This window comes from Staurois parvus, unplaced genomic scaffold (genome assembly GCF_062004578.1).
Source record: "Staurois parvus isolate SC_StPar_1 unplaced genomic scaffold, SC_StPar_1.0 ptg001261l, whole genome shotgun sequence".
Lineage (NCBI taxonomy): Eukaryota > Metazoa > Chordata > Amphibia > Anura > Ranidae > Staurois > Staurois parvus.
In genome coordinates, this window is record NW_028319057.1 from 116,039 (window position 1) to 137,714 (window position 21,676).

At 45.0% G+C, this 21,676-nt stretch overlaps 1 protein-coding gene across 1 annotated transcript in view; it reads left to right on the plus strand.

The window, feature by feature from the left end:
• LOC149437743 (vesicular glutamate transporter 2-like) overlaps positions 1-21,676 on the plus strand; it is a 66,531-nt gene that overhangs the window by 25,668 nt on the left and 19,187 nt on the right. Inside the window, 3 exon segments of the mRNA XM_089660670.1 lie at positions 2,693-2,807; positions 4,805-4,892; positions 4,971-5,057. Of these exon segments, the coding sequence (XP_089516796.1) occupies positions 2,693-2,807; positions 4,805-4,892; positions 4,971-5,057 (290 nt within the window).

A 21,676-nucleotide genomic window follows, 5' to 3' on the forward strand; every position in this document is an offset into this window, starting at 1 on the left:
TCTGTATAATATAATCATTGTATATATATATATCTGTATAATATAATCATTGTATATATAATATATATATATCTGTATAATTGAAATATATGGAATACGGACAAAATTGTAGTATTTCAAATATATGTCAATATATTTGGGAGGAATATATTTAAAATGTGAACAGAAATACAATCTGATCATTTTCTGTGTTGTTTTTGTATGATGGGTTTCTTGTCCCGTGTCACATGTGCGGTGAGGAAGGGCCGCGGCTCCTCGACATGCTACATGTTCACGCCTGGTGTGACCCCGTGATTGCCATACTACCTTGCCGCCATGGCATGCAGTGACCGTGGTTGCAGTGCGGTTATGGCACAGCCTGGTTGAGCTGCATTAGTTGCGCCGCCAAAGCATCCTGTTGTTTAGGTGTTTGCTGTCACGACTTTGTGGCCCCAGCTGTATGTGGCTGTTTTTTAGTGTTTAGGCAGGGGGGCAGTAAAACCATAGCTCAACCTCCCGGTTTTACTGACCCCCCCAGCCACATGTGCGAACAAAGCCTTAGGGCTCCTTTAAAGTGCTTTGAAGTTTTGAACACCATTGACACCCATGTCTGTTACAGTAACTTCTTCGCACCGGCGCCTCCCGGCCCTTTAAGAGTTTCAGAAGCCGGGAGGTGGGGCGGGGTGTTAAGGGTCATGTGACCGCCGTCATTCGCTGTCACGGCAGTCACATGATCGGAAAAGGTCTCGATCGAAAGGGGAGATCGGGACCTTTCTGTGAGTCACGGACACGTGTGCTGGGAGCGTGCAGCAGATATGTATTTTCTAATTGCGCGCAAATATGCGGCCGCTCGGCGTCACGGCCCAGACCCCGAGAGGCCTCATATTTACGTGCGCTCAGAGTCAAGGGGTTAAGTCATTTATTTGGATGCACTTTGCGTGCGCTTTTTTATGCGTTTGCATAATGTTAGGGCTCATTCACACGTGAGGTTGAGGGGCGGTAAAACCCTACCGTTGAGCCACACTTTTACTGCAGGAGACGATCTGAGACTGCAGACATAGTACAGGAAATGGTCAGAGACTGCAGACATGATACAGGAGATGGTCAGAGACTGCATACATGGTACAGGAGATGGTCAGAGACTGCATACATGGTACAGGAGATGGTCAGAGACTGCATACATGGTACAGGAGATGGTCAGAGACTGCATACATGGTACAGGAGATGGTCAGAGACTGCAGACATGGTACAGGAGATGGTCAGAGACTGCAGACATGGTACAGGAGACGGTCAGAGACTGCATACATGGTACAGGAGATGGTCAGAGACTGCAGACATGGTACAGGAGATGGTCAGAGACTGCATACATGGTACAGGAGATGGTCAGAGACTGCAGACATGGTACAGGAGACGGTCAGAGACTGCATACATGGTACAGGAGACGGTCAGAGACTGCAGACATGGTACAGGAGACGGTCAGAGACTGCAGACATGGTACAGGAGACGGTCAGAGACTGCAGACATGGTACAGGAGACGGTCAGAGACTGCAGACATACTACAGGAGACTGTCAGAGACTGCAGACATAGTACAGGAAATGGTCAGAGACTGCAGACATGATACAGAAGACGGTCAGAGACTGCATACATGGTACAGGAGATGGTCAGAGACTGCAGACATGGTACAGGAGATGGTCAGAGACTGCATACATGGTACAGGAGATGGTCAGAGACTGCAGACATGGTACAGGAGACGGTCAGAGACTGCATACATGGTACAGGAGACGGTCAGAGACTGCAGACATGGTACAGGAGACGGTCAGAGACTGCAGACATGGTACAGGAGACGGTCAGAGACTGCAGACATGGTACAGGAGATGGTCAGAGACTGCAGACATACTACAGGAGACTGTCAGAGACTGCAGACATAGTACAGGAGACGGTCAGAGACTGCAGATGTGGTACAGGAGATGGTCAGAGACTGCAGACATGGTACAGGAGATGGTCAGAGACTGCAGACATAGTACAGGAGACGGTCAGAGACTGCAGACATACTACAGGAGATGGTCAGAGACTGCAGATGTGGTACAGGAGATGGTCAGAGACTGCAGACATGATACAGAAGATGGTCAGAGACTGCAGACATACTACAGGAGACGGTCAGAGACTGCAGACATGATACAGGAGATGGTCAGAGACTGCAGACATACTACAGGAGACGGTCAGAGACTGCAGACATGATACAGGAGATGGTCAGAGACTGCAGACATAGTACAGGAGATGGTCAGAGACTGCAGACATAGTACAGGAGATGGTCAGAGACTGCAGACATAATACAGGAGACGGTCAGAGACTGCAGACATGGTACAGGAGACGGTCAGAGACTGCAGACATACTACAGGAGACGGTCAGAGACTGCAGACATAGTACAGGAGACGGTCAGAGACTGCAGACATAGTACAGGAGATGGTCAGAGACTGCAGACATAGTACAGGAGATGGTCAGAGACTGCCTTGTTTGCCCCGCAGTAGCCACGCCCCTGGATCAGTGTATAGTTGTATGTTCCCCACATGGCTGTCATGGAACCTCCCTGTTATGTTGACGCCAAACATGATAACTGGTGAAGGATTCCTAGAAAGAGTCGTTCATATTCCCAGGAATGTCCTTCTTGTCCTCCATGAACTCACGTTTGACTTTCATGTTTCTGATTTGCAGGGTGTTCGGTGCGGCCATAGTGCTCACCTCCAGTCTCAACATGTTAATCCCGTCTGCGGCCAGAGTGCATTATGGGTGTGTGATCTTCGTCCGGATCCTGCAAGGGCTGGTAGAGGTACTGAGGATCACTTCTATTATAACCACATTGAATACAGTTCATGCAGCCTGTTCATTCTGACTCTATTACTAATTCATGCAGCCTGTTCATTCTGACTCTATTACTAATTCATGCAGCCTGTTCATTCTGACTCTATTACTAGTTCATGCAGCCTGTTCATTCTGACTCTATTACTAATTCATGCAGCCTGTTCATTCTGACTCTATTACTAGTTCATGCAGCCTGTTCATTCTGACTCTATTACTAGTTCATGCAGCCTGTTCATTCTGACTCTATTACTAGTTCATGCAGCCTGTTCATTCTGACTCTATTACTAGTTCATGCAGCCTGTTCATTCTGACTCTATTACTAGTTCATGCAGCCTGTTCATTCTGACTCTATTACTAGTTCATGCAGCCTGTTCATTCTGACTCTATTACTAGTTCATGCAGCCTGTTCATTCTGACTCTGTTACTAGTTTATGCAGCCTGTTCATTCTGACTCTTTTACTAGTTTATGCAGCCTGTTCGTTCTGACTCTATTACTAGTTCATGCAGCCTGTTCATTCGGACTCTTACTAGTTCATACAGCCTGTTCATTCTGACTCTATTACTAGTTCATGCAGCCTGTTCATTCTGACTCTATTACTAGTTTATGCAGCCTGTTCGTTCTGACTCTATTACTAGTTCATGCAGCCTGTTCATTCGGACTCTTACTAGTTCATGCAGCCTGTTCATTCTGACTCTATTACTGTGCAAAAAAACCCCAAAAGCACTAAAATAGCAAAATTCTGTTTCTCTGAGTCATCTATGTACTGACACACACAGCGGGAGGGAGAGGAGAAGAAGTCTGCATTCAGCTGCTGGAGAGAGAGCCATACAGGCAGGGGCGGACTGACAACTCATGGGGCCCCCGGGCAATAAGGGATCATGGGGCCCCTGTGTCCTTGCCCAAACTCAAAAAAGCCTATGAAAAAGGTACCAGGGGCATCTTATGGGGCCCCCTACTGACCCCGGGCCCTCGGGCAGTGCCCAAGTTTCCGAATGGTCAGTCGGCCCCTGGATACAGGGGATCGGTTCCAGTAGTTTCCCCACCCCCCCTCCCACCAATGCGAATCAAATGCGGGCAGGAAGGGTGATCGGCCCACATTTGATTCACCCAGCCGCTTTGGCCTCCCCCTGCTCTATAGGAGGACTGGTGGACCCTTCTTATCCACGGCCCTGGGAACAATCATAGGGAAGAATGAATACAGGATGCAGAAGACAGTTCATGCAGCCTGTTCATTCTGACTCTATTACTGTGCAACAAAACCCACTAAAATAGCAAAGTTATCTATATGCTGACACACATTCCTGGATATAATTCCAAGGAAGGGTTGTGTGTTCATCCTCTTACAGCTATTTTAAGAATGTTGTAGGGCAGCACAGTGGCTGAGTGGTCAGCACTTCCACCTGGAAGTACTCAGGTTGTTGGTTTGAATCCCAACCACGGCACCACCTACCTGGAGTTTGCATGTTCTCCCTGTGCCTGCGTGGGTTTCCTCCCACACTCCAAAGACATGCTGGTAGGTAAATTGGCCCTAGTATGTGTATGTATGAAGGTGAGTTAGGGACAGGGGCAGACTGACAACTCATGGGGCCCCCGGGCAACAGGGGATCATGGGGCCCCTGTGTCCATGCCCAAACTCAAAAGAGCCTATGAAAAAGGTACCAGGGGCCCCCTACTGACCCCAGGCCCTTGGGCACTGCCCGAGTTTCCAAATGGTCAGTCCGCCCCTGATTGGGGACCTTAGATTGTACGCTCCTCGGGGGCGGGGACTGATGTGAATGTACAATATATGTATGTAAAGTGCTGAGTACATTGATGATGCTATAAAAGTACCTGAAATAAATAAAAAATATATTTTCAACGCTGGAATGTCTGATGTTGAAACATTGCCAATCCTGCATGATACAAAAAATACAACGGAATGCTCTTTTTTTTTTTTTACATTTTTTTCTTTTTTATAACTTTAGGGTGTCACCTACCCGGCATGCCACGGAATATGGAGCAAGTGGGCGCCGCCATTAGAGAGGAGCAGGCTGGCGACCACCTCCTTCTGCGGTAAAGATTCAGTCTCACCAATGTTTTGTCTCCCCGGTGCGGGAAACCTTCGCCACTGACCAGTTTCCCTTCTCTCAGGGTCCTACGCGGGAGCCGTGATCGCCATGCCTTTAGCCGGGATCCTCGTGCAATACACCGGCTGGTCATCGGTATTCTATGTATACGGTAAGATCATCGTTTCTCTGTCTCGGCTTTCCCTGCGGCTCGCACTGATCGCGACGAGCCGCGCTCCTCCTGCTGGGTTCTACCTGCAGCTTACATGAAAGATAATGCAGCAGGAGAAGTGAGACTTCCCTGATTGAAGCGATAGTAGCTGCAGTTCTATATCTCTTGGTTAGACACGAGGTTACAGCAAGAAGTGCACCTTACAGACCAGGGGCGGACTGACCATTCGAGCACTCTGGCACTGCCCGAGGGCCCGGGGTCAGTAGGGGGCCCCATGAAATGCCCCTAGTAACTTTTATAGGCTTTTTTGGGTGTGCTTTGAGTGTGGGTGAGGACACAGGGGCCCCATGATCCTCTATTTCCCAGGGGCCCCATGAGTTGTCAGTCCGCCCCTGTAAAGGACGGTTTAATACTGTAATTGTCTGATACAATTATATTACTAAAAAAAAATCATGACTTTAACCCCTTGGCGCCGACGTCAAGCAAACAGGGGCGGACTGACCATTCGAGCACTCGGGCAGTGCCTGAGGGCCCGGGGTCAGTAGGGGGCCCCATGAGATGCCCCTGATACCTTTCACTGGCTTTTTCATAGGCTTTTTTAGGTGTGGGCGAGGACACAGGGCCCCCATGATCCCCTATTGCCCCCTAAGGGCCCCTGTTTCCTTGTCCAAACTCAAAAAAGCCTATGAAAAAGGTACCAGGGGCATCTCATGGGGCCCCCTACTGATCCTGGGCCCTCGGGCAGTGCCTGAGTTTCCAAATGGTCAGTCCGCCCCTGCACGCAAAATATGCGGCCTCACAGAACCGGGCCTTTTTTCTGTGGGGCCGCCTTTTTCGTGTACCTGTGTTTTGTGCTGGGAGCCCGCTGCCCAGCGCGCTCCCAGCACAAATATCGGGGCGTCACTGAGAGCCCCGATTCCAGTTCCAACGATAGGGACGTGGGATTCCCCATTCCGAGTCACATGACCACTGTGATAGCCTCTGATTGGCTATCACCTTGATCAGTCACTGTGAAGCCCGCCCCCCCCCCCCTTGTTTTTTTTTTCCCTCTGAATGGAGGTATAGAGCAGCGTTTTTCAACCACTGTGCCGCGGCACACTAGTGTGCCGTGAGATATTGTCTGGTGTGCCGTGGGAAAAATTCCAATTTCATCTGTAACATGTGGCTTCGGCTCACAAATAGACCAATCATTAGAATCTAATGATTCAGTGGTCGGCAAGCCGCGGCTCGCGAGCCACATGCGGCTCTTTACCCAGTCTAATGCGGCTCTTCTGTGTGCCGGGCGCCTGCTCCCCTCCCTCCTCTCGGTCGGCCGCTCCCCTGCCTCCTCTCGGTTGGCAGCCCCAAAAGTCCGCGCGGACCTTTTAATCCGGCTTGCGGATGTGGCTGTCAGGATGTGTGTAGGCGGGGCAGCGTGCCGAACGTGAGGGGAGGGGAGCTAGGCTCCTCTCACAGTCCGCCCTGAAGACCCGAACGGCGCGGGAAGACAGCGAGAGGAACGCAAAAGGTAAGTGAATTGACACGGGGGACTTGGCTTACTAGAAGGGGGGGGGGGGAATAGTACTGTGGGGGATGAAATACTATATGAGGGATGAATTACTTTATGAGGGATGAAATACTATATGGGGGGATGAAATACTATATGGGGGATGAATTACTATATCAGGGATGAATTACTATATGAGGGATGAAATACTATATGGGGGGATGAAATACTATATGGGGGGATGAAATACTATATGGGGGGATGAATTACTATATGAGGGATGAAATACTATATGGGGGGATGAAATACTATATGAGGGATGAAATACTATATGGGGGATGAATTACTATATGAGGGATGAATTACTGTATGAGGGATGAAATACTATATGGGGGGATGAAATACTATATGAGGGATGAAATACTATATGAGGGGATGAAATACTATATGGGGGGATGAAATACTATATGGGGGATGAAATACTATATGAGGGATGAAATACTATATGAGGGATGAAATACTATATGAGGGATGAATTACTATATGAGGGATGAAATACTATATGGGGGGATGAAATACTATATGGGGGGATGAAATACTATATGAGGGATGAATTACTATATGAGGGATGAAATACTATATGGGGGGATGAAATACTATATGGGGGGATGAAATACTATATGAGGGATGAATTACTATATGGGGGGATGAAATACTATATGAGGGATGAATTACTATATGAGGGATGAAATACTATATGAGGGATGAAATACTATATGGGGGGATGAAATACTATATGAGGGATGAAATACTATATGGGGGGATGAAATACTATATGAGGGATGAAATACTATATGAGGGATGAATTACTATATGGGGGATGAAATACTATATGAGGGATGAAATACTATATGGGGGATGAAATACTATATGGGGGATGAAATACTATACGGGGGATGAAATACTATACGGGGGATGAAATACTATACGAGGGATGAAATACTATACGGGGGATGAATTGCTATGGGGGATGAATTACTATATGGGGGATGAATTACTATGGGGGATGAATTACTATATGGAGGATGAATTACTATATGGGGGATGAATTACTATATGGGGGATGAATTACTATGGGGGATGAATTACTATGGGGGATGAATTACACTATGGGGGATGAATTACACTATGGGGGATGAATTACTATATGGGGGATGAATTACTATGGGGGATGAATTACTATATGGGGGATGAATTACTATATGGGGGATTAATTACTATGGGGGATGAATTACTATATGGGGGATTAATTACTATGGGGGATGAATTACTATGGGGGATGAATTACTATATGGGGGATTAATTACTATGGGGGATGAATTACTATGGGGGATGAATTACTATATGGAGGATGAATTACTATGGGGGATGAATTACTATATGGGGGATTAATTACTATGGGGGATGAATTACTATATGGGGGATTAATTACTATGCTTACTATGGGGGAATATTACTATACTTACTATGGATGACACATACACATCATTCATCTACTCTTGGTCCGGCCCCCGGGTCCAATTATAAAATACTTTATTATTTCATAATAAAGTAATTATAAAATAATTTCTTTGTGTTTGATTCCTATTCAAGAGAATTACTTTATATATAGTCAATATAGGCACAGAGGTAAATTTTTTTAACATTTTCTAATGGTGGTGTGCCTCGTGATTTTTTTCATGAAAAAAGTGTGCCTTTGCACAAAAAAGGTTGAAAAACACTGGTATAGAGGATAGAAAAAAACAACTGTTTGTAAAAAAAAAAAAAAAAAAGATATATAAATATTAGTCCTCTGGATGTTTTTACAGCGGCTGTTTTTGGCTTTTGACGTTTTTTGGCATTTTTTTCTCCAGCCAGTAAACCCCCCCCCCCCCCCCCGCATGTTATCCTATGTGTCCATACACACACAGACTGGAATCAACGACTTTTGGCTGGAAAAAACCCAGGACTAGCGAGCTTCTAGAGGAGTTTTTGGCTCCATGCGCACTGGGGGGGAGGGGCATTTTGATGACGCTGGTAACGTTAGCTGTGTAAAATCAAGTTAAAAATGTGAGCTTTTCAGCGTTTTTGCATTAGCGTTTAGCGGAGTTTTGCCACGTTTAGCAGCGTTTTCCTGCGTTTTTACATGTTTGCAGTTTTTATCCTTTTTTTTTACTGAAAAAAAATTTTTGTTTGGTCAAATAAATAATTTTTTTGGTCAAAAAAAGTCCACAAACGCCGGTTTGCGGCATTTTACTGCGTTTTGCTGCGTTTTCCGCGTTTTTCCACGTTTACATTTTGTATCATTTGTTTTTACTAGAAAAAAATTTTTTTGGTCAAATAAATTTTTTTTTGGTCAAAAAAAGTCCAAAAACGCCGGTTTGTAGCATTTTACTGCATTTTGCCACGTTTTTCTGCGTTTTGCTGCGTTCGCATTTTTTATCGTTTTTTTTACTAAAAAAAAAATATTTTTTTGGTCAAATAAATTATTTTTTTGGTCAAAAAAGTCCAAAAACGCCGGTTTGCAGTGTTTTACTGCGTTTTGCCGCGCTTTGCCGCATTTTCATTTTTTATCATTTTTTTTTTTACTAAAAAAAAAATATTTTTTTGGTCAAATAAATTATTTTTTTGGTCAAAAAAATTCCAAAAACGCCGGTTTGCGGCATTTTACTGCGTTTTGCTGCGTTTTCCGTGTTTGCATTTTTTAGCATTTTTTTACTAAAAAAAAAATATTTTTTTGGTCAAATAAATTATTTTTTTGGTCAAAAAAGTCCAAAAATGCGTTTTTTTCCGTGTTTACATTTTTTATCATGTTTACTAGCTGTAGAAAAAAAGTCAAACGCCAAAAACAGCCGCTGTAAAAACGTCCCGTGTGCGTGAGGACTTTTAGCTGTAAAAACGCTGAAAAACGCAGCAAAATGCGGTAAATCACTGTGTTTTTGGACTTTTTTGACCAAAAAAAAAATTTTTTTTGGTCAAAAAAAGTTAAAAACGCAAACGCTAATACAAAAATGAGTAAAAAAATGCTGAAAAACTTTTTTTTTTTAACGTGAATTAACACAGCTAAGGTTGCAGGCGTTATCAAACCCCCCCCCCCCTCTCAGTGTGTATGGAGGCTAAAAAAATAAAATAAAAAATAAAGAAAAAAATACCTAGATCAAAGTTTGATCTAGTTCAGTGCCAGGGTTAGCGTTTGGGTCAAGGTCAGGATTTTTTTTTTTTTTAAATCGGTATCAGTGTCGGTGTGTTTTAAGTAAAAAAAAAAACAATAAAAAAAAATGCGCACTATTGTTTCTGCGCTGTACAATGGGTACAAATAACATCCACATATAGGGTATCGCTGCGATCGTCAAGAGCCGGAGAATTTATTTTGGGTTGTTCTTTGGTGGTAGGTCATGGTAGTAACAAGAAACATACAGCTATATTAAAAAAAAAAAAAAAAAAAGTTTTTTTTTTTTTTTTTTTTTTTTACTATTTTGGTCCAGTTTTCCTTTAACCTCTTGCCGACCGCGCATAGCCGAATGACGGCTTCACCGCTGCCGGCCAGTTCTGAGTGGACGTCATATGACGTCCTCCCAGAACGCGCTATCCTGCGTGCCCCAGGGGGCGCGCACCCGGCGATCTCCGTGATCAGCTGTGTCCTACGGACACAGCTGATCGCGTGATGTGGTAAAAGGCCAATCACAGCAGCCTTTTAGCACGTGATCAGCGGTGTCCAATGACACGCTGATCACAGGGAAATGCAAGTGCCGGTTCTCGGCTGCACTTTCCTCACGCTGTCAGATCATGAGGAAAGTACTGCCGAGAACTGGCAGTTGTCAGAGCGGGGATCGGCACCGATCATCAGGGCACTGATGATCAGTGCCCTGATGATCGGTGCCCAGCAGTGACCCCCGCAAGTTCCGCCCAGCAGTGCGCCCACTAGCTCCGCCCACCCGTGCCCAGCAGTGCCCCCACCTGTGCCCAGCAGTGCCCCCACCTGTGCCCAGCAGTGCACCTACCTGTGCCCAGAAGTGCCACCTACATGTGCCCAGCAGTGCCCCCACCTGTGCCCAGCAGTGCCACCCACCTGTGCCCACCAGTGCCACCCACCTGTGCCCACCCACCAGTGCTGCCCACCAGTGCAGCCCAGCAGTGCTGCCAGTCAGTGCCACCAGTCAGTGCCCAGGGGTTGTGCCAGTCAGTGCCGCCAGTCAGTGCCCAGCAGTGATGCCAGTCAGTGCCGTCTATCAGTACCCATAATCAGTGTCACCTATCAGTGCCGCCTATCCGTGCCACCTCATTAGTGCTGCCTATCAGTGCCCTTTAGTGCTGCCTATCAGTGCCCATCAGTGCTGCCTCATCAACGCACATCAGTGAAGGAGAAAAAATACCTGTTTGAAAAATTTTATAAAAGAAACAAACTTTTTTTTTTTTTCAAATTTTTTGCACTTTTTTTATTTATAGCGCAAAAAGTAATGTTGCATGACCGCGCAATTGTCAATCAAAGTGCGGCAGCGCTGAAAGCTGAAAATTGGCCTGGTAAGGAAGGGGGTATAAGTGCCCGGTAGGCAAGTGGTTAATAATGAAAAAAAATCAGGAGATATCCATTACCATTCACCACCAAATGAAGCCCAATTTGTCCTGAAAAAAAAAAGGTATAATCCACCCGGATGTACGAAGTAGTTGTGATGATACGGACGGTTTTACAGGTCAAAGTTGTAAAATTCTACTTAGGCATTTAGATTTGTGTTACCTTTAGGCATGACGGGTTAAAAAAAATGTAAATGGATAATAGATATATAGTGAGTAATGGAAGGTTTGCTTTGTGTCTGTTTTGGGGCATTTCTGCCATTTCTGGGTTTCTCTGTAGAGACGGGCAAAAAAAAAAATGGCGTTTGCGTTGCTTAGACTGGTGGGATATGACCGGCCTGCTTCCGACATGCGTCTGGGGGCGGAGACTCCGGGGGTGGGGCTCGCCTGCATCCAATGGAATAAAAATGAATATTGATTGAAAACACTGAATCCTTAGAAGAAATACTAAAGATATAATATATAGAAATAATTGGTTTCCCCTTTAAAGCCTTAACAATATTAAAGAGGACCCACCACCCACCACCCTGCATGTGAGCGCCACAGACCAGAAACACCACCAAATTCAGCATTAATATTCAAAGCAAACATATCCATCCATCCATGTCTCCATCCATCCATGTCTCCATCCATCCATCCATGTCTCCATCCATCCATGTCTCCATCCATCCATGTCTCCATCCATCCATCCATGTCTCCATCCATCCGTCCATCCATGTCTCCATCCATCCATCCATGTCTCCATCCATCCATGTATCCATCCATCCATCCATCCATGTCTCCATCCATCCATCCTTCCATGTCTCCATCCTTCCTTCCATGTCTCCATCCTTCCTTCCATGTCTCCATCCATCCTTCCATGTCTCCATCCATCCATCCATCCATGTCTCCATCCATCCATCCATGTTTCCATCCATCCATGTCTCCATCCATCCATCCATGTCTCCATCCATTCATCCATCCATCCATGTCTCGATCCATCCGTCCATCCATGTCTCCATCCATCCATCCATGTCTCCATCCATCCGTCCATCCATGTCTCCATCCATCCATCCATGTCTCCATCCATCCATGTCTCCATCCATCCATCCATGTCTCCATCCATCCATGTCTCCATCCATCCATGTCTCCATCCATCCATCCATGTCTCCATCCATCCATCCATCCATGTCTCCATCCATCCAAGCATGTCTCCATCCATGTCTCCATCCATCCATCCATGTCTCCATCCATCCCTGTCTCCATCCATCCATTCATCCATCCATGTCTCCATCCATCCATCCATCCATCCATGTCTCCATCCATCCATCCATCCATCCATGTCTCCATCCATCCATCCATCCATGTCTCCATCCATCCATGTCTCCATCCATCCATGTCTCCATCCATCCATCCATGTCTCCATCCATCCATCCATGTCTCCATCCATCCAAGCATGTCTCCATCCATGTCTCCATCCATCCATCCATGTCTCCATCCATCCCTGTCTCCATCCATCCATTCATCCATCCATGTCTCCATCCATCCATCCATCCATCCATGTCTCCATCCATCCATCCATGTCTCCATCCATCCATCCATCCATATCTCCATCCATCCATGTCTCCATCCATCCATGTCTTCATCCATCCATGTCTCCATCCATGTCTCCATCCATCCATGTCTCCATCCATGTCTCCATCCATCCATGTCTCCATCCATGTCTCCATCCATCCATGTCTCCATCCATCCATCCATCCATGTCTTCATCCATTCATCCATCCATCCATGTCTCCATCCATCCATGTCTCCATCCATCCATCCATGTCTCCATCCATCCATCCATCCATCCATGTCTCCATCCATGTCTCCATCCATCCATGTCTCCATCCATCCAAGCATGTCTCCATCCATGTCTCCATCCATCCATCCATGTCTCCATCCATCCCTGTCTCCATCCATTCATCCATCCATGTCTCCATCCATGTCTCCATCCATCCATCCATCCATCCATCCATCCATGTCTCCATCCATCCATCCATCCATCCATGTCTCCATCCATCCATGTCTCCATCCATCCATCCATATCTCCATCCATCCATGTCTCCATCCATGTCTCCATCCATCCATCCATGTCTCCATCCATGTCTCCATCCATCCATGTCTCCATCCATCCATCCATCCATGTCTCCATCCATCCATCCATCCATCCATCCATCCATGTCTTCATCCATTCATCCATCCATCCATGTCTCCATCCATCCATCCATGTCTCCATCCATCCATGTCTCCATCCATCCATTCATCCATGTCTCCATCCATCCATGTCTCCATCCATCCATCCATCCATCCATGTCTCCATCCATCCATGTCTCCATCCATCCTTCCATGCCTCCATGCTTTATTTTGCTGAGAAACCATTATGAAAAGCAACCCCCAAGTGGCCAATTTGAGTAAGGGCAGATGATTCATGTAGCATTTACTTCCTGGAATCCATCTGCCCTTAGCTCCAGCATTGGCTGAGCTGAGAACCCTCCCTCCCTTCCATAAGACTGCTGGGATGATGTCCTCATGTGCCTAGGTGTGGAAACCAGGAAGTAGCTGAAGAAATGTAAAAAAAAAAGTTAAACACAAATAAATATGATCTTCTTTCCTATCCATTTACCAATTGTAGCAGCAGAACCCACACGGGAGAAAAATATATTATAAAAATATTCTTCCCAAATATATTGACATTGATTTGAAATACTACAATTTTGGCCGTATTATATATATATATACTGTATGTTGAAATGCTTTTTTTACATATTACAAAATATCTGAAAAATATTTTTAAAAATATAAATATTTTTTAATATATTCTTCAGATATTTTTAACATATAGAAAGTAATTTTATACTTTTACATATATTTGTAAATGCGTTCCAAAAATGCAGATTAAATGTATTTTTAAAGACATGCAGTATATTTGAAAAAAAATGTATTTTTTAAAAAATTTTCATATATTTTGTAATATATAAAAAACACATTTCCACATACAGTGCATATATATATACTGTGTTTTTTTATATATTACAAAATATATGAAAAATTTAAAAAAAATACATTTTCGAATATACTGTATGTCTTTAAAAATACATTTAATCTGCATTTTTGGAATACATTTACAGATATATGTAAAAATATAAAATGACTTTCTATATGTTAAAAAAATCTGAAGAATATATTAAAAAATATTTATATTTTTAAAAATATTTTTCAGATATTTTGTAATATATAAAAAAAGCATTTCAACATACAGTATATATATATACTGGAGGACACTAGTCTGGTCATGGTGTCATCAGTCTGTGAATGGCTGGTCATGGACCTTCTGTCCTCCTCAACTGTTTTGAAAAAGGGTGAAAGAAAACCTTCTGTAATGCTTTTCTGAATTTGCAACCAACAATTTTTGGTTTGGTTTTGGTTGGCAAGCTTGAAGTGAGGAAATCCATAGACTCCCTCAGTTCCCGGCCCCCGGCCTTTCCACGTAACAGTTGCTTGGCTGCCCATGAACCTCCTGTCCTCCTCAACTGTTTTGAAAAAGTTTGAAAGAAAACCTTCTGTAATGCGTTCCTGAATTTGCAACCAACAATTTTTGGTTTGGTTTTGGTTTGGTTGGCAAGCTTGAAGTCAGGAAATCCATAGACTCCCTCAGTTCCCGGCCCCGGGCCTTTCCACGTAACAGTTGCTTGGCCCTTAAAGCCCTTCCTGGTCCAACTGAAGACTTTGTCTGCCAAGTTCCTATAGTATATGCTAGAATTTCTTTGCCCTTCATTATTTGCCTTCCTGGAGAAGGGAGCGTATTGATTCCAAGGTTACATTGGGTCATATAACCAATGCGCATTTGTGTGGTGGTGATATTTATGCATCCACTGGTGAAGCTCCCTCAACACCCTATGGTGCCAAGGTGCAAGTGCTCAATGTGTCGTAATCTGAATCCAACCCTGTTCCTCTAATGTCCCACCAGAACCCAAAATTACTTACATTGATTCTCAACTGTGTAAGTAACTGGGCTGAGTGACGTCAACGGTTGGTAAAGATGTGGTGGGTGCAAGCCAGAAGGACACTAATCCGGTCATGGTTTCATCAGTCTGTGAATGGCTGCCCACATGAACCTCCTGTCCTCCTCAACTGTTTTGAAAAACGGTGAAAAAAAACCTTCTGTAATGCGTTCCTGAATTTGCAACCAAAATGGAGGTTTGGTTTTGGTTTGGTTGGCAAGCTTGAAGTCAGGAAATCCATAGGCTTCCTTAGTTCCCGTCCCCTGGTCTTTCCACGTAACAGTTGCTTGGCCCTTAAAGCCCTTCCTGGTCCAACTGAAGACTTTGTCTGCCAAGTTCCTATAGTATATACTGCAATTTCTTTGCCCTTCATTATTTGCCTTCCTGGAGAAGGGAGCGTATTGATTCCAAGGTTACTTTGGGTCATATAACCAATGCGCATTTGTGTGGTGGTGATATTTATGCATCCACTGGTGAAGCTCCCTCAACACCCTGTGGTGCCAAGGTGCAAGTGATCAATGTGTCGTAAATCTGAATCCAACCCAGTTCCTCTAATGTCCCACCAGAATCCAAAATTACTTACATTGATTCTCAACTGTGTAAGTAACTGGGCTGAGTGACGTCAACGGTTGGTAAAGATGTGGTGGGTGCAAACCAGAAGGACACTAGTCTGGTCATGGTTTCATCAGTCTGTGAATGGCTGCCCACATGAACCTCCTGTCCTCCTCAACTGTTTTGAAAAACGGTGAAAGAAAACCTTCTGTAATGCGTTTCTGAATTTGCAACCAACAATTTTTGGTTTGGTTTTGGTTTGGTTGGCAAGCTTGAAGTGAGGAAATCCATAGGCTCCCTCAGTTCCTGACCCTGGGCCTTTCCACGTAACAGTTGCTTGGCCCTTAAGGCCCTTCCTAGTCCAACTGAAGACTTTGTCTGCCAAGTTCCTATAGTATATACTGCAATTTCTTTGCCCTTCATTATTTGCCCTCCTGGAGAAGGATTAATTCCAAGGTTACTTTGGGTCATATAACCAATGCGCATTTCTGTGGTGGTGATATTTATGCATCCACTGGTGAAGCTCCCTCAACACCCTATGGTGTCAAGGTGCAAGTGATCAATGTGTCGAAATGTGAATCCAACCCTGTTCCTCTAATGTCCCACCAGAAGCCAAAATTACTTACATTGATTCTCAACTGTGTAAGTAACTGGGCTGAGTGACGTCAACGGTTGGTAAAGATGTGGTGGGTGCAAGCCAGAAGCTGTCAGGTTTGTCCAGGTTGAATGCACTAAGAGTTCAGACAAACATCCAAACAGCCAGTGTTTAGTCCAAATCTACGTTCAGACAGAACACAAAGCTCATCCCTGTTAATGAGGTCATTTGTTAAAATAATCTTTCAGCTGGAGGACACTAGTCTGGTCATGGTGTCATCAGTCTGTGAATGGCTTCCCATGAACCTCCTGTCTTCGTCAAATGTTTTGAAATGTTCGGGAGCCCTAAAAGGGTGAGAGAAAACCTTCTGTAATGCGTTTCTGAATTTGCAACCAACAATTTTTGGTTTGGTTTTGGTTTGGTTGGCAAGCTTGAAGTGAGGAAATCCATAGGCTCCCTCAGTTCCCGGCCCCGGGCCTTTCCATGTAACAGTTGCTTGGCTGCCCATGAACCTCCTGTCCTCCTCAACTGTTTTGAAAAACGGTGAAAGAAAACCTTCTGTGATGCGTTTCTGAATTTGCAACCAGCAATTTTTGGTTTGGTTTTGGTTTGTTTGGCAAGCTTGAAGTGAGGAAATCCATAGGCTTCCTCAGTTCCTGACCCTGGGCCTTTCCACGTAACAGTTGCTTGGCCCTTAAGGCCCTTCCTAGTCCAACTCAAGGCTTTGTCTGCCAAGTTCATATAGTATATACTGCAATTTCTTTGCCCTTCATTATTTGCCTTCCTGGAGAAGGGAGCGTATTGATTCCAAGGTTACATTGGGTCATATAACCAATGCGCATTTCTGTGGTGGTGATATTTATGCATCCACTGGTGAAGCTCCCTCAACACCCTGTGGTGTCAAGGTGCAAGTGATCAATGTGTCGTAATGTGAATCCAACCCAGTTCCTTTAATGTCCCACCAGAATCCAAAACAGAGCTCTCCTTTGTGCAGTCACCATCATCCTTGTTGCTGCAACATAGACACCTTTGACGTAACCTTTTTTCCACTTGTCCCAGTCTGGTAAAATACTAGTGGGGTCTCCAGAAACATCCAAAGATCCAACGGCAAAGTGTGCCGTCCTCATAACCAGATACTGTAGCCAAGCCATAGACCTGAGAACATCTGTTCTGTTATCTAGCCAGGCAACTGAACCACACTATTTTTACAAAAAGTCCAAAAACCAAGAAATAGAATGGAGTTCCCTTCAGCTCACCTCTCAGATACACAAAGTGAAGAGAAAGCCCTCAAATAGTTGTCACCGAAACATGTTATGGCTTCATGCCCAGAAGTCATTACGAAATTTGGCCTTGGCATCTTGGTTGTAGAGTGGGTACGCATTTCTTTACATACACTTTATTGCCAAAAGTATTGGGCCGCCTGCCTTTACATGCCCATGAACTTTATTAGCATCCCAGTCTTAGTCCGTAGGGTTCAATATTGAGTTGGCCCCGCCCTTTGCAGCTATAACAGCTTCAACTCTTCTGTAATAAATGAACATATAGTGCCGGGCTCATTCATACCAGGAGGTGCGTCTGCTTTTCTGCGCATTCCCACGTGTTGTGTTTTAGGCTTGGTTCAGATCTACACTATATTGGCAACAGTATTGGGCTGCCTGCCACATGAACTTTAATGGCCTCCCAGTCTTAGTCCATAGGGTTCAATGTTGAGTTGGCCCCGCCCTTTCCACGCACATGACCTTTCATGGCCCCCAGTCTTAGTCCGTAGCGTTCAATATTGAGTTGGCCCCACCCTTTCCACGCACATGACCTTTAATGGCCTCCCAGTCTTAGTCCGTAGGGTTCAATGTTGAGTTGGCCCCACCCTTTCCACGCACGTGACCTTTCATGGCCCCCAGTCTTAGTCCGTAGGGTTCAATGTTGAGTTGGCCCCGCCCTTTCCACGCACATGACCTTTAATGGTCCCCCAGTCTTAGTCCGTAGGGTTCAGTATTGAGTTGGCCCCGCCCTTTCCACACACATGACCTGTAATGGCCCCCCAGTCTTAGTCCGTAGGGTTCAATGTTGAGTTGGCCCCGCTCTTTGCAGCTATAACAGCTTCAACTCTTCTGGGAAGGCTGTCCACAAGGTTTAGGAGGGTGTCTATGGGAAGGTTGGACCATTCTTCCAGAAGCACATTTGTCAGGTCAGGCACTGATGTCGGGGGAGGAGGCCTGGCTCGCAGTCTCCGCTCTAATTCATCCCAAAGGTGTTCTATGGGGTTGAGGTCAGGACTCTGTGCAGGACAGTCAAGTTCCTCCACCCCAAACTGGCTCCTCCATGTCTTTATGGAGCTTGCTTTGTGCACTGGTGTGCAGACATGTTGGAACAAGAAGGGGCCATTCCCAAACTCTTCTCACAAAGTTGGGAGCATGAAATTGTCCTAAATGTCTTGGTATGCTGACGCCTTATGAGTTTCCTTCACTGGAACTAGGGGGCTAAGCCCAACCCCTGAAAAAAAAACCCATACCATAATCCCCCCCTCCACCAAACTTTACACTTGGCACATTGCAGTCAGGCAAGTACCGTTCTCCTGGCAACTGCCAAAGCCAGACACGTCCATCAGATTGCCAGACAGGGAAGCATGATTCTTCACTCCAGACAAGTCTCCACTGCTCTAGAGTCCAGTGGCGGCGTGCTTTACACCACTGCATCCGACGCTTTGCACTGCACTTGGTGATGGAAGGCTTGGATGCAGCTGCTTGGCCATAGAAACCCATTCCATGAAGCTCTCTACGCACTGTTGTTGGGCTCATCTGAAGGCCACACCAAGTTTGGAGGTCTTTAGCTATTGACTCTGCAGACAGTTGGCGACTTCTGCGCACTGTGCGCTTCAGCATGCGCTGACCCCGCCCTGTCATGTGACGTGGCCTACCACTTGGTGGCTGAGTGGCTGTTGTTCCCAGTTGCTTCCACTTTGTTATAATCCCACTAACAGTTGAGCGTGGAATATTTAGTAGCCAGGAAATGTCACGGATGGACTTATTGCCCAGGTGGCCACCTATCATGGGACCACGCTTGGAGTCACTGAGCTCCTGAGAGCGACCCATTCTTTCACCAATGTTTGTAGAAGCAGTCTGCATGCCTAGGGGCTTGATTGTATACACCTGTGTCCATGGAGGGGATTGGAACACCTGAATCACATGATATGGAGGGGATTGGAACACCTGAATCACATGATTTGGATGGCTGACCCAATACTTTTGGCAATATAGTGTATACTTTGATATCTCAGACCTATATGTGCCTCCTTTTTGATGTCCTTTAAAATGAACTTTGTGCCTACTATTTGATTTCGTAAACTTTCCAGGAATTGCCGTAATTCATCTGTCACATTCCAGCCCATGTGACCAAGGAGGATAATGGCTCCAATCAGAACATGTCCCTTGGAAAATAACACAGTCCTCTCTGCACACATTTCCACTTCGGGTCAAGGAGGACTAATTAACGTTGTTCCCGGAATAAAATCGTCAATGTGTCTTCCAGAAAACCAATTAAAACACATTCACAGCGAGACGGTTTGTACCGGGTTATTAAAATCTTGGAACATTTTTCAGAGGCTGTTGAATTGATGGGTCTTCTGCTACACCCCAGTAGGAGTTATAAAAGGGCAAGGTTTTTGTTCTCATGGAAGGGTGATATATGGAGAGCATTGGAGCTCAATGTTCTCGCAGAAGAGGGTAGGATCTCTACCCCTCTCCGGGGTGGCATTAGGTGACTGTAGAAGTCATCTTGGTCCCTCCTACCATCACAAGAGCATGGAAGAGACAGCTAACGGTCTCCTGGGAATGGATTATCCTCCCAGCTCGTAATTGACACGGCAAGAGAAATCCCCATTCATTTCTATGCTAAGATGATGCAGTTCAACCACAGATGGTAAAGTGGTTGTAAACCTCAGACATGAAATATGAACAAAGCATATCCTGCTATAGTGTGTACCTGTCTCAGTCCAGAACACTAAGGGGTTTATTTACTAAAGCTGGAGAGTCCAAAATCAGACTCCCTTCTGCATAGAAACCAATCAGCTTCTAACCTCAGCTTGTTCAATGAAGCTTTGGCAATGAAACCTGGAAGCTGATTGGTTTCTATGCAGAAGTGAGTCTGATTTTGCACTCTCCAGCTTTAGTAAATAAACCCCTAAGTGTCATTTCTGTCTGCTGCCTCCTTCCTCTGCTATTAGCAGATTGACTGCCTCAGCTCTGTTCCTGTGTAAAGGGGGGGGGGGGGGGTGTCTCTTCCATCCAGTCAGCTCTCAGAGCTCCCATCACTGAGCTCTGCAGAGTGTACTTTCAGCTCCCCACCCTGTTTTCTGAACTCAGACAGCTTTATAAATTCAGCAATTTGAATGGATGTACAGAAGAAAAGAATGCAGATAGACAGGTACAACTTATGCAGGAAGATTTGTTTCATCTCTGTATATTGCCTGAGGCCAGTCACTTCACTGGGGATATGGGAGGTTTTACAACCACTTTGACTGTAACAATCACGTGAAGAGGAGGATAGTTGAAGACACCTCAGGAGCTATTCCAAGCCTGAGGCTTCCTTAATACAATACCGAAAAAACACTTTTGCCTTCCTGATGTATCCCTGTGCATGCCACCAAAATCATAATGTTCCCTTGATTTGCATCTAAATTTGGAGGAAATTAAAACTCTCGATTGCAGTTCACTACGGGGACCATGATTTTTTTTTTCCTTTTTAATTGCTACAAATTGTGGTCTCCTCTCTGCCTCTCTGCAACCTGAGACAACCATGTTCAGTAGGTGTCACTAGAAGAACCTGGCTGTGTGTATTGAATGTGCCATCTTTTATTATAAATTGCTATATGGGGATGTCTCTTTGTTATATGGGGATGTCTCTTTGCTTGATTGGGATGTCTCTTTGCTATATGGGGATGTCTCTTTGCTGGATTGGGTGGTCTCTTTGCTAGATTAAGCTGTCTCTTTGCTATAGGGGGATGTCGCTTTACTAAATATATGGGAATGTATCTTTGCTAGATTGGGGTGTCTGCTGAATATATGGGGTGTCTCTTTTCTGGATTTGGGTGTCTCTTTGCTGAATATATTGGGGCATCTCTTTAAAGGATCAGGCTGTACAGTTGTGTCCAAAATTATTCAACCCCCAATGCTGTAAAGGGGTTTAGGGACTATAGTGTACATTTGGAATTGTATTCAGAATCAAATCCTACAAGGACGTTGTAACTACCCAAATGCAACTAAAATGACATCAATTGTTTATGTAATACAGTAGTAAATGGTTCTTATGTGGTTTCTTCATTGCCACAATTATTCAACCCCTTAAAGACTACCACTCT